The 14,298-nt window shown below is 39.3% G+C and overlaps 1 protein-coding gene across 1 annotated transcript in view; it reads left to right on the forward strand.

Annotated features, from left to right (window-relative positions):
• Positions 1 to 14,298, forward strand: part of PCSK2 (proprotein convertase subtilisin/kexin type 2) — a 221,046-nt gene that overhangs the window by 160,618 nt on the left and 46,130 nt on the right. The window contains exon 5 of the mRNA XM_056567901.1: positions 1,805 to 1,842. Coding sequence (XP_056423876.1) covers positions 1,805 to 1,842 — 38 coding nt within the window. The remainder of the gene's footprint in view (positions 1 to 1,804; positions 1,843 to 14,298) is intronic.

Here is a 14,298-nt window from a genome sequence, read left to right on the forward strand (position 1 = left end):
GATTGATTGCTCCAAGCCTGATGTCCAGGCTTGAGCAATCAACCGCCAATAATACTGATCAATGCAATGCAAAGGCATTGTTCAGTGTATTGAATCAATGTACTGCATGTTATACTCCCCTGTAGGGGCTACAACATTGCAAAAAAAAAGTGAAAAAAAAGTTAATAAAGATGATTTAACCCCTTCCCTAATAAAAGTTTGAATCACTCCCCCCTTTCCCATAAAAAAAAACTATGTAAATAAAAATAAACATATATGGTATCACCGCATGTGTAAATGTCCGAACTATAAAAATATATTGTTAGTTAAACCGCACGGTCAATGGCATACACGCAAAAAAATTACAAAGTCCAAAATTGCGTCTTTTTGGTCACTTTTTATACCATAAAAAAAAAAAAAAAAAAAAAAATATATATATATATATATATATATATATATATATATATATATATATATATAAAAATCGATCAAAAAGTCAGATCAAAACAAAAATAATACCGATAAAAACTTTAGATCATGGCGCAAAAAATTAGCACCCATACCACCCCGTATGTGGAAAAATAAAAAAGTTATAGGGGTCAGATCAGAAGAGGACAATTTTAAACGTATACATTTTCCAACGTGTAGTTATGATTTTTTTCAGAAGTACAACAAAATCAAACCTATATAAGTAGGGTATCATTATAATCATATGGACCTACAGAATAAAGATAAGGTGACATTTTTACCGAAAAATTTACTGCATAGAAACGGAAGCCCCCAAAATTTACAAAATGGTGTCTTTCTTCCATTTTGTTGCACAATTTTTTTCCATTTCGCCATAGATTTTTGGGTAACAAAAAATAAGCCATCATAAGAATTTTTAGAAGCATTATCCAAATTGAAAGGGTTATGATTTTTAAAATGTAAGGAGGAAAAAACTAAAGCGCAAAAGCGGAAAAACACTATGTCCTTAAAGGACAATTGCAGCGGAATTACACTTATCCCCTATCGATCTCCCTAACGGGGCACCTACATTAGCACCCATGGTGACGTAGCATCGACCTAGAGGTTGACGGTGATGCCCCGTCTCCTCCCCGTCCCCATACAGTTCTATGGGGGATGCGGGGAGGCACAAATGCTGCCTCTCCGCCTCTCCCATAGAGATGTATGGAGTAGGCGTGCCGGCCGCAACGTCATGCTGCGGCCGGCACGCCCCCTACACAGGAGAGCCACGGCCCCGTACAGGAGATCACCGGGGGCCCCAGCATTCGGACCCCCCGCAATCAAACACTTATCCCCTATCTTGAGGATAGGGGATAAGTGTTTGTACCGCTGCAGATGTCCTTTAAGGGGTTAAAGTGATAGAGTCTGAAGCCTTTCCAAATGCATTGTAAAATAAATGTAAATAAAATTTGGGTAGGTGCATCCTCTTTGTACTGTGAAATAAGCAGGTAGAACGATGAATGTATTGTTCGAATAACTTCAATATTACTAAGGGATTTTTTTAAAATATTTAAATCAGTTTCAAAACAAAAAAGAGTGAATTGAAATTGTGAAGCTCTTGCAGTAGTTATCAATTTAACTTCCATTTACAACTTCCACTAAAACAATCCAATTTCTTTCCTTTTAGAGGGCCTGACTCATGTCATCCTCTTGTCATTTCTGTCCTGATAAATGTCTGTGTTATGCATAAATTGAGCGCATAAAGTGTCAGATGGAAAACATTCTAGTTAATCCTCAGAAGTCTCTTACATTTGTCCTCATTTATCTGTAGGATGCATGTGTTTTTCAGACTTGTTTAATAAATGTCTTTTGATTTCAGGAATAGATTACCTTCACCCAGATCTTGCCTCGAATTATGTGAGTATAATAAAGTTCATTATAACATTTAAAGGCTTCTGTAGATGACACGTTCATTCGTTATCAAAGAGGCGGCAGCCACCATGTTAAGAGTTGAACCACTGACCTATTGTTAACAGCCTTTATAAATTGTTGTAATTGTAATGGAGATGGTAGAATATAAATGAGATGGGGGACATGTACCTAGCAACAAGCTCCATTTATAATGGACATTGCCATAGAAAATGTTTGCAATAAGAATAAAAATTATTTATTGATACATGTTAAGATAACATTGATGGACAATTTATGCACGCTGCCTCCATATTTTAGATTATGTTCCTTTCTATAAGTGTTTCTAAATATGGCATTTCATAAATATACCAGGATTTTTTTTTGTCGGATTCATACGTAGGTACATCTTATTACAAATGCGCATAACAGGTTGTGTGTGGTATTATAACTTGGTTTAATCCACTATAATGGAATTAAGCTGCAAGATCACACACAACTTTAGAATAGGTGTGGTACTGTTTTTAGAAGAAATTGGAATCCTTGCTAATGTCAGAGATTTGGCAGAAAGGAAACCCAAAAAATGTAGATTCGGATAAATTTGATTTTTATCGAAATTCTGTGTGAAATCGTTTCACAATGTTCATCAGCAGTACTTTTTATGCAATATTTTTATATACAGGAGTAGGATTAACATTTAAAACAAATATATTCTTATGCCTCTTGTGCCTTATTTATCCTGTGATAGTATCTTTAAGAACATAGTTACATAGTTCAGATGGTCATATGGTTAAAAAAAACATAAGAGTCCATCGAGTTCTATCTATAACCTTACAGTCTTGATCCAGAGGAAGGAAAAATCCCATAACACTGATGCCAATTACCCATAACAAAAAAAAAAATTACTTATTGACTCCAATACGTCTTCAGAAGAAATGCCTGAATAAACGCCCTGTCTCCAGAAATCTATTTCCCATAACTTGTAATGTTATATTTTACTAGAAAAAGATGCAGGTCCCTTAAACTTGTTTATTGAGTCAGACATCAAAACATCATGGGGCAGAGAGTCCAACAGTCTCACTGCTCTAACAGTAAAGAATCTTCATCTGTGCTGGCCTAGGTATAAAAGATCACTAGAAAGATTCTGTACTGTCTGTTCATATATTGTACATTGTGATCAAATGACCCCTAAGACGTCTTTTCTCCAAAGTTAAGAACCTTTATGGAAAAAATATATCAAAATTATTGGCTTAGATTTCTGCTATAATTTACAACACTTTCTGACATAAATATGATAAATGTTTCAAGCTGCTGGAGGCCACACCCCTGATAAGCCTTGCCCACTTCTGAAAAAGTGTCAACCTCCACCTCCAAGACATGCAAATGTTGAACTTTTTTGTGGAACTAAGTTTTGAACAAAACTTTGAGAATTTTAAATGTTAGAAAGCAAAAGTATATAACAATACATTCTTGGAACACGTACTTAAATTGTTCCATTTTTCTTCATCTACTTTCAAACTTAAAGTGGTAAAGTGGTACTCCGCCCATAGACACCTTATCCCCTATGCAAAGATATGGGATAAAATGTCTGATCGCGGGGGGTCCCCAGTGATCTTCCTGCTGCACCCAACATTCATTTAGAGCATCAGGTGCAGCGCCAGAGGATCGCGATGTCACGGTCACGCCCCGCTCGGGATGTCACAGCCAAACCCCCTCCATGCAAGTCTATGGGAGAGGGTGTGACTGCCATCATTCCCCCTCCCATAGACTTGCATTAAGGGGGCATGGCTGTGATGTCACGAGCGGAGCGTGACATCACGAGCTTCCGCCCTGCATCGCCAGTCATCCAGCACGGAGCGAAGTTCACTCGGTGCAGCGGATGTCTGGGGTGCCGCAGCCGAGATCGCGGGGGTCCCCAACGGCAGGACCCCCACGATCAGACATCCTATCCCCTATCCTTTGGATAGGGGATAATATGTCTAGAAGCTAAGTGCCCCTTTAAAAAACAGTTTATGATTCTTCCGCAAATAGAAATCTATTAAGAAAAAGGCAGAAAATTCATAGTTACATAGTTTATAAAGTTGAAAAAAAAACAAATGTCCATCAAGTTCAACCTATACCGCTAATGTGTCTCTACTGTGTTGATCCAGAGAAATATACAAATTGTGTCTCTTCTGTGATATTATAACAGAACATTCTGTAAATTACAAATAAAAGATTGTGAATTGTGCAGAAGATAATTTGAGATAAGACGGGGCAAAGGTTTTATGACTCTTCAGGGTTGTACATTCCAATCCTTTCCTTGTGTACATAATAATCTGTAGTGGCCAAGCGCATGTGAATAAGACAACAATGGCTCTAATTTTAGAAAAGTTACAATTTCCATGAGATACTTCCACAGCAGATGGGCCGTGGGCATCGTATTGTTAAACTATTGTCACTTATGATTACGCTATTCAAGCGACTTGCACCAAAGCTCAACTGAACTAAATGAAATGTGAAGTGCGAAGATTTGATGTGCTCGAGCTCTATTATTTATTAAAACCAAGTGGTGACTGTATAAGAAAGCCATTATTATGCTTAGCAGAACAGGCGGGCCATTTTCAGAGCCTGCCAAACCATAACTGTCTTCATAATGATAGGAATAAAATTCTAATAACTAGAGACCTTTCCAAGCTTTCACCAAGATCTTGTGTTTGTGTCATGCACTGTATATTTCGTTTAGTTTTCACAGCTAAAATGCCGGGGTTATGTAAATTCCGTAGGTTATTGGTTTCTGAGAAAAACTTCCATCTTCTAATTCACATTTATTGCCGAACATTCAATGGGCATTCATGACATGAATAATGATTTGATGGTCTATGAAAATGGTAGTAAAATGTTTAAACTACCGAATAAATACTTTTGCATCTCCTGCATCTCAGTACCAAGACAAATTATAAATACAAGTTCACAATTTTTATCAAAATAATAGACTTCTTATGTTTAGCATAGAGCCTGTGCTCTTGGTGCATGCCAAAGGTTCAAGGAAAATCCAGAGAGAAACCCACATTTCATTCTCCACCCTCTCAGACATAACACAGTGCATCAGTTCTGCTTGAGCTGTTCCCTTAAAGGGGTACTCCGCCCGTAGACATCTTATCCTCTATGCAAAGGATAGGGGATAAGATGTCTAATCGTGGGGGTCCCCTGCGATCTCCGCTTCGGCACTCCTGTCATCCGGTGCACAGAGCAAACTTCGAGCATCGGACACTCGTGACGTCATGGCCATGCCCCCTAGTGATGTCACACCCCCTCTCAATGCAAGTTTAATAACAGGGTGTGATGCAGGGCAGATGTTGTTACCCTTTGGGCAGATGGAATTAACCCCTTGTATTCGTGATGCCAGGGTGTGGTTTATCCTCGATATCACCCAAACGTATACCGCTAGATCCTGGGCTAGGCATGGAGCAATAATGACTGCAACTCCAAGTTACAGATAACGGTAGCTTTACTGAGGATAGACAGATGGCAAATTCTATACAGTTCAGCCAGGGCCCTCAGAGCTGACCAGTGGCTAAGAGACCTTAAGGGCTTGCTGGGACTGGACAATTTAATGCAGGCCATGTTGACTTGACAGATGCTGACAGGGACTGACTTGACTGACGACTGACAAAGCTATGGCTGTAGACACACACTAGGACTCGACTTGACTGGACCTCAGCTTATCAGAAAGAGCAGAGCTCAAAGAGAGGGAGCTAGCTCCTCCCAGGGCTTATATGGGGGAGAATAGCAGAGAGCCCATAGGTCACCCCTGGGATCACCTGGTCACTTTTTACCTCCTGGGTTCCAATCACATGGTACATTTCTTAAAGCAACAACACATTATATATATTATAATACATAGCAAAACATATATACAGGGGGGAAACAAGTACACGGGGTCCAGGGGACACTGAAGGGAGGCTGCCTAACAGGGCAGCAGTGGTACAGAGTAACACCTCCCATGCTGGGCCACGACACAAATCCCATAGACTTGCATTAAGGAGGGGAGGCATGACATCATTGGGGGCTGCAGGCATGATGTCATGAGCCTCAGGTGCCGCAGCTGCCATTCTAAATGAATGCCAGATGCTGCAGGGAGATCGCGGGGGTCCCAGCGGCAGGACCTCCAGGGTCAGACATCTTATTCCCTATACTTTGGATAGTGGATAAGATGTTAAGGGACGGACAAGATAACCTGTGGCCAACCTCCGAAAAAATCTAACTTACAGTACCCTAATCACACACCCGTTTATTGTTTCTTGATAAGCCCTCCCATTCCTGAGATATAGGAGTTTATTATTTGTCTGACAATGAAATTGAATTTAAATTTTATAAGGAGAATGTATATGTGATGGCTGTAATTATATAATCAGGGGGTGTGTATTAGGCATACACACCCCTCAATGTAAAATATTTAAACCCCCTGACTCTATAATTACATCCATCAGGGGTTATACATATTTGAGAAAAAAAAGTCCCCAAATGCATTAAAATAACATATTCAAACTTAGTGGTCATGCTCTATACTTTTGCCATCATGGCTCCTATTATTGAGGTATGCTGCCAGAAATAAGGGACCTAATTGTCGAGGCCGCTGATTTGCTGCAGTGGTCACATAACATCCATTCCAAAAGTAAATTACGTCAACTTAAAAATCTGAAGTTTTCCAGTACTTATAAACTGTTGTATGCCCCAGAGGAAGTTTTGTAGCTCTTTCCAATCTTACCACAGTGCTCTTTGGTGACATACCTGTCCATGTCAGGAACTGCCTGGTGCCGAGAAGGTTTGTTATAGAAAAGTTGCTCCTGCTCTGGCCAGTTTCTGACATGGACAGAGGTGGCAATAGAGAACACTGTGGTCAGATTGAAAAAAAAAGTACAAAACTTCCTCGGGAGCATACAGCAGCTGATAAGTACCAAAAGGCTAAATATCTTTAAATAGATGTAATATACAAACCTGTATAATTTTCTTGCACAAGTTGAGTTCATTTTTTTTCTCCTCCAGAGTACCCCTTTAACCATTTAAGGATCCAGGGTGTATGGGTACGCCCTGGCTTCTTGGTACTTAATGACCCAGGGCATACCTGTACGCTCTTGGGAATTTTGGTCCCCGCTGCGCGCCGGGCGGTAACCAGACCGGGATGCCTGGTGAAATCATTTAGCAGGCACCCTGTGCAAACCCCTGGGGGTTTGCAGCAATTTCGGGTCAATCGGGTCTCTGTGACCCGTAAAAAAAAAAGGGTTTATGGTGCTGTCCAAGAAGGAGTGAAGGAGTGAAGAAGGAGTGAGGTGGCACAGGTGCCACCTCATGATCACGTGACTGATTGGTCGGAACGACCGACCAATCATTGCCCTGCTGGGCGGTGATTGGGGCGGTGATCGGGGTGGCGATAGGGGCCAGCAGGGGTCTGCTACCTCTCCCTTAAGGAGCGGTGTCGGCGGTCCCTCGACGATCCCCTGAACAGGCTTCACCTCCTGCTGTTGCTTAGCAACAACTCTCACCATGCAGAGCCAAAGGGCATACTGGGAGTTGTAGTTTTACAATAGCTTGAGTTCCAACTACAACTCCCAGCATGCCCTTTGGTAGTCTGTGCATGCTGGGGGTTGTAGTTATGCAAGAGCTGGAGGCACATTTTTTCTATGAAAAAGTGTGCATCCAGCTGTTGCATAACTACAACTCCCAGCATGCACAGGCTAACAAAGGGCATGCTGGGAGTTGTAGCAGTGTGCCTCCAGCTGTTGCAAAACTACAACTCTCAGCATGCCCTTTGACTGTCAATGCATGCTTAACTCAGGGTTTCACAACTAGTGTGTCTCCAGCTGTTGTAAAAATTCAACTCCCAGCATGCACTGATAGACTGTACATGCTGGGAGTTCGAGTTTTGCAACAGCTAGAGGCACACTGGTTGTGAAACACTGAGTTAAGTAACAAACTGTCAGTGTTGCACAACCAATGTGCCTCCAGCTGTTGCATAACTACAACTCCCAGAATGTATGGTCTGCCAGTGAATGCTGGGATTTGTAGTTTTGCAACAGCTGGAGATACAGGGTACATTCACACGGGTGGGGGTTTATAGCGAGTTTTCTGCTGCAAATTTGAGATGCCGCAAATTTTCCACCCCAGCGCAAACTCCCAGCGAAAAACTCACTGTAAACCCCCACCCGTGTGAATTTACCCTAAAAACACTACCCTAAACTACACAAAATAAAAAGTAAAACACTACATATACACCCCCTTACACAGTCACCCCAACAAAAAAAAAACATCTTGTACAGCATTGTTTCCAAAATGGAGCCTCCAGGTGTTGAAAAACAACAACTCCCCGTATTGCTGGACAGCCACTGACTGTCAAGGCATGCTGGGAGTTTTGCAACAGCTGGAGACATCCTGTTTGGGGAACACTGCCTTAGGGTATTTTGGAGGCGGATGCAAATCCCCAAAACAGACCTCAAATGCGCATGGCGCTCTCTCTCTCTTTGGAGCCCTGTCGTATTTCAAGGCAACACTTTACTGCCACATATGTGATATTTCCCTACTCGGGAGAAATTGCGTTACAAATTTTGGGGGGCTTTTTCTCCTCTTACCCCTTATGAAAAGGTAAATTTGGGGTCTACACCAGCATGTTAGTGTAAAAATGTTTAATTTTTTACACTAACATGCTCGTGTTGCCCGATACTTTTAATTTTCACCAGCTGTAAAAGGAAAAAAAGACCTTAAAAAATTGTAACGCAATTTCTCCTGAGTACGGAACTACCCCATATGTGGGTGTAAAGTGATCTGCAGGCACACAACAAGGCTCAGGAATGAGAGCGCACCATGTACATTTGAGGCCTAAACTGGTGATTTGCACAGGGGTGGCTGATATTACAGTGGTTCTGACATAAACGCAAAACAATGAAATACCCACATGTGACCCAATTTGGAAACTACACCCATCACGGAATGTAACAAGGAGTATAGTGAGCCTTAACACCCCACAGGTGTTTGATACATTTTTGTTAAAATTGGATGTGAAAATGAAAAAAAAATATATGTTTTCACTAAAATGCTGGTGTTACACTACATTTTTCATTTTCACAAAGGAGAATAGGAAAAAAGTTCCCAAAATTTGTAGCCCAATCTGTAAATGCACATGGCCCCCGACTTCTATTCCAACCAAATTCTCTCTCCAAAACCTCAATGACGCTCCTTCTCTTCTGAGTATAGTGGTTTGCCCGCAGAGCACTTTACTTCCACATTTGGGGTAAAATGAACAATCTGGGGTAACACCAGCATTTTTGTGAAAAAAATAAAATTTTTCATTTTCACGTCCAACTTTAGAGGAAATTTGTCAAACATCTGTGGGGTGTTGAGGCTCACTGTACCCCTTGTTACATTCCTTGAGGGGTGTAGGTTCCAAAATAGTATGCCATTTTTCTTTAATGCTGTTCTGGCACCATAGGGGCTTCCTAAATGCGACATGCCCCCCAAAAACCATTTCAGCAAAATTTGCTTTCCAAACGCCAAATGTGACTTCTTCTCTTCTGAGCATTGTAGTGCGCCCACAGTGCACTTGACGTCCACACATGGGGTATTTCCATACTCAGAAGAGATGGGTTACAAATTTTGGGGCATTTTCTCCAATTACCCCTTGTAAAAAGGTAACATTTGGGGAAAAAACTGCATGTTAGTGAAAAAAATTAAAAAAATGTAAAAATTTATTTACACATCCGACTTTAATGAAAAGTCGTTAAACACATGTGGGGTGTTAAGGCTCACTGTACCCCTTGTTACGTTCCTTGAGGGGTGTAGTTTCCAAAATAGTATGCCAAGTTGTTTTTTTTTTTTTTGTTGTTCTGTTGTTCTGGCACCATAGGGGCTTCCTAAATGTGACATGCCCCCCAAAAACCATTTCAGAAAAACTCACTTTCCAAAATCCCATTGTAGCTCCTTCCCTTCTGAGCCCTCTACTGTGCCTGCTTAACACTTTACATCCACATATGAGGTATTTCCTTATTCGAGAGAAATTGGGTTACACATTTTGGGGGGCTATTTCTCCTTTTACCCCTTGTTAAATTTCAAAAACTGGGTCTACAAGAACATGCGAGTGTAAAAAATTAAGATTTTGAATTTTCTCCTTCACTTTGCTGCTATTCCTGTGAAACACATAAACGGTTAACACACTTTCTGAATGTCATTTTGTACACTTTGAGGCGTGCAGTTTTTATAATGGGGTCATTTATGGGGTATTTCTAACATGAAGGCCCTTCAAATCCACTTCAAAACAAAACTGGTCCCTGAAAAATTCCGATTTTGAAAATTGTGTGAAAAATTTTAAAATTGCTGCTGAACTTTAAAGCCCTCTAATGTCTTCTAAAAGTCAATGTCAACTTTATGATGAAAATATAAAGTAGACATATTGTATATGTGAATCAATATATCATTTATTTGTTATGTCTATTTTCCTTATAAGCAGAGAGTTTCAAAGTAAAAAAAAAATTCAACATTTTCAAATTTTTCATCACATTTTTTTATTTTTTACCAAGAAATGATGCAAGTATCGACAAAAATGTACCACTTACATAAAGTAGAATATGTCACGAAAAAACAATATCGGAATCAGAATGAAAAGTAAAAGCATCCCAGAGTTACTAATGCTTAAAGTGACAGTGGTCAGATGTTCAAAAAATGGCCGGGTCCTTAAGGTGAAAATGGGCTGGGTCCTTAAGGGATTAATAGTCCATTTATGTATTTTTCTATACACATACCACTATAGTATAACTTTTAGGGCTTGCGGGTCTACTGGATCTTCCCTCTTCTTACAGCAATACTTCCGTTCCATCATAATGGGGTTGAAGGCATACTCCGGTGGAAAACAAACGTTTTCAAATCAACTGGTGCTAGAAAGTTATACAGATTTGTAAATTACTTACATTTAAAAATCTTAATCCTTCGAGTACTTATAAGCTGCTGTTAGCTCCAGAGTATGAGCAAATCCCCAAAGCAAACCTCTCCTGCTCTGGACAGTTCCTGACATGGACAGAGGTGGCAGCAGAGGGCACTGTGGTCAGACTGGAAAGAACTACACAACTTCATGTGGAGCATACAGCAGCTGATAAGTACTGGAAGTAATTTATAAATCTGTATAACTTTCTGGCACCAGTTGAATTGTAAACATTTGTTTTCCACTGGAGTATCCATTTTAGATTACATTTCTGTGTGCCAAATTTCCAAAATATTATAACACAATGATTCAATTACTTTTGTCTATGTAGAGTAGATAATAAAATAGCTTTTCCTATATTGTCAGACTTCCTATATGTGGCAGATAGATCACAATCCAGAACACTTTCATAAATCAAACATTTGAACTTATGTTTATGTTGCTGTTATTTTTCTATTAGAGGTTGAGCAGAGTTTACTGGCACGGCTTTCTTACATGTAAATTGCTTTCATGAGAGGATCTACAAAAGCCGGAAGGTGAATTCAGAGAGGTGTATTTTTCACGTTTTTCAATTTAACAAGAAAATAGCATTCATGGGAAAACAGTACTTGTCTTTCCATCAGCTCAATTCAAGATATTTCCCAGCACTGATAAAGCTGTGGGTTTTATTTTGATGCGTATAATCTGCTTCTAGGCCATGATTCCTGTGAATGACAAAGTGGAGTGTCACATTTATCATTCTAATGTTCAATTCACTTGGAACCAAAGATTGTTGTTGGTCACTAAGATTGATTGATTGATTCCTATGCTTATGTTATTTAGTGTATGTCAACACAATGGATTCTAGTAACCCGTGTTTCTATATTAATTAAAAAAAATATGTAAACATCTCTGGACATAGTTCTGTACTAAGTAATGCAGTCATATTTATTGACAATTAATTTTTGCATTTAGCTCCATGTGCGATATTTGTGACGCCAATGATTTTTAATTACAAATGTGACATGCAAGTACCGGACAATACCGTCTTGTTTTTTTCTATATAACCAGTTTCTATACTTTTACAAAACATACTAATGGAATAAGAGTACTACATAAGGCTTACTATGGATCTGATTCTTTGTCTTAATATAAATACAATTCTCTATAGACTTGAACAGTGTCAAGAGAATGTCTATTTAGATACGAATAGAGGGGCATATACTGAGGCTTTTCCTGTTATATAGTTTTGCATCGATTTGGACCATTCAACATGGTATGCATATATTTAAATATTTATAAACACATACACATACCTTTGCCGGCTAAAACACCCTCACAGCCTTATGTTTGCACCGCCCATGCTTCATTGTAGGAATGGTATTGAGCAAGTGATGGGCAGTGGCTGGTTTCCTCCAGATATGACACTTAGAATTAAGGCCAAAAAGAGCCGGTGTCCTGAGCTTTCCTGCCTCAGTCCACTCTGCTCCGATATGCCGGCTCACCTCATAAATATTCATAATCTTTACATAGTCTTTAGAGGGCAAGGTATGCAGGCATATTGGAGCAGAGTAGGGTCAAGGTAGGGAAGCTCAAAACACTGGCTTCCATCTACATTGTGCGAACATAAAAGCAATGGACCCTACAGCTAATATCTTCAGAGCCGGACCACAGATTCAGGTGGATAATACATCATTTTTTAATCCAATTTTTCTGCACTATAACCCTGTGTATTAAAGTTAGCGTGGGTGAACTAGGTGTTAGGTTGACTTTAATACATTTGCAAAAAGTTCTATTTTCTTTATGGGCTATTGAGTCCAGAACAATGGGGCAAATACTTAATTTTCATAACAAAATTTGAAAATATATACAAAAGGGTATTAAAACTTTCTAAATGCATTATATATCTATGTGAGAAAAAAAATTCTGTATATATTTAGAAATAGCAAATAAAGAGGAAAATCGATCCAGCAATTCCGCTAAAACGTGCGGAATGCACTCGAAATGCGTCCATTTTGCTGTGAATCACTGGCCAGGTGGTGTGTGGTGAATGCTATCCATGTGGGATATTTTATGCTGCTGAATAACCAATAAATCGATGTTTTAGCGGAATTGCTGGATCAACTTTCCTCTTTCTTTGCTATGTGTATTAAGCCAGGCCAGGCTGAGGATCCGTGCAAGACCAGTGGGAGGTGAGCTGAAGATTTCTGCTTTTTCTCCTTTGTCATATATTTAGAAATCCCTGCTATTTGTATTCTAAGGAGTCCGGTGGACAGTGTCACTCATTCCTAAACATCAGAGATTTCACTCAATAAATGACGTTATTTTTAATCTTTTCTCACAAACATATATATAGTATCAATTTATTTGCTTAGTCATTTCTGCTCTATAAAATGAGGCCGATAGATTAAATAGCATTTTCATGGTGAAAGGTTCCCTTTAATGCTTGGGGCATCTTCTATACCACTGAAGTTTACTATTGCCCAGAGAGGGTGAAGAACTTGCAAGCTTTCTGTGAGTAAACTTGCAAGAGAGAAAAGTTAGTTTGAATTGGCCCTTATCTTACTGCTGTTGAGCCAATGGGGAAGATTCTCAAAAACTACTGTAATTTCTGTTCCAGAGATATTATTCACACCTTTTTTTTTTCTCCTCGCATTTTCAATGGTCTTTTGTGCTGCTTTGAAAATATGTGAAAATTCATTTTCACGCCACTCTTTTTTTTTTGTGCCAACGTTTTTGTTTTTTTGTAGCAGTCATATTGGATTTTTTTGTGCCAAAATTGCCAAGTTTGGTGCCAAAATCGACAATTTTGGCACCAAAATGGCCAATTTTTGTGCCAAATTTTACATCCCAGAAAATTCTGGCGGAAACATGTCATGAAATATTCCTTGGTTACTAGTGCCCAGACAAGCAATAACTCTATAAATAAAACATTTCTGAGCTTAAATATGAGTGCAGTGACCAAGAAAAAAAATGAAATAAAAATCAAAAATCAGGTGTGAAATTTTTGATGTCAACTGGACTCTCACCCCTTTAAAAATATCATCGAAAGCAGACAATATACGTGGACACTGACGTGAACAGTGTAAACTGCAGCACAAAGCTCATTGAAAATGTAGTCAACACTTTTTGTGCCAAAATTTTGGCGCAAAATTGATTTTTTGGGGCGCAAAATTCTTTGAGAATCTCTCTCAATGTCTACATTGATTTATGACCAGATCAAACTTTGATGTGGTCATAAATGAGCTTAGAAGTTCATTCAGGAAAGGAGAGAATGGCTGATAAGGACCTGACCTGTCAGAGAATAGCTTCACAGTAAACATGACACTGCAGAGACTGTAGAACAGTAAGTAAATTACATTTGTAGTAGAAACACAATGAAGTTAGTGTTTTGGCAATATAAAGTATAAAGTAAGAACAAAAATGTGCTTTGGGCTTTAAATAGTCATGCCCTGGGCGAATTGCTGTAACTTGATCAGAAAGTCTATTGGAAAAGTGTATGACTGTTGAACTAATAGTATCCATATACTATAAATAAA

The sequence above is a fragment of the Hyla sarda genome, chromosome 3 (assembly GCF_029499605.1).
Source record: "Hyla sarda isolate aHylSar1 chromosome 3, aHylSar1.hap1, whole genome shotgun sequence".
Taxonomy (NCBI): domain Eukaryota; kingdom Metazoa; phylum Chordata; class Amphibia; order Anura; family Hylidae; genus Hyla; species Hyla sarda.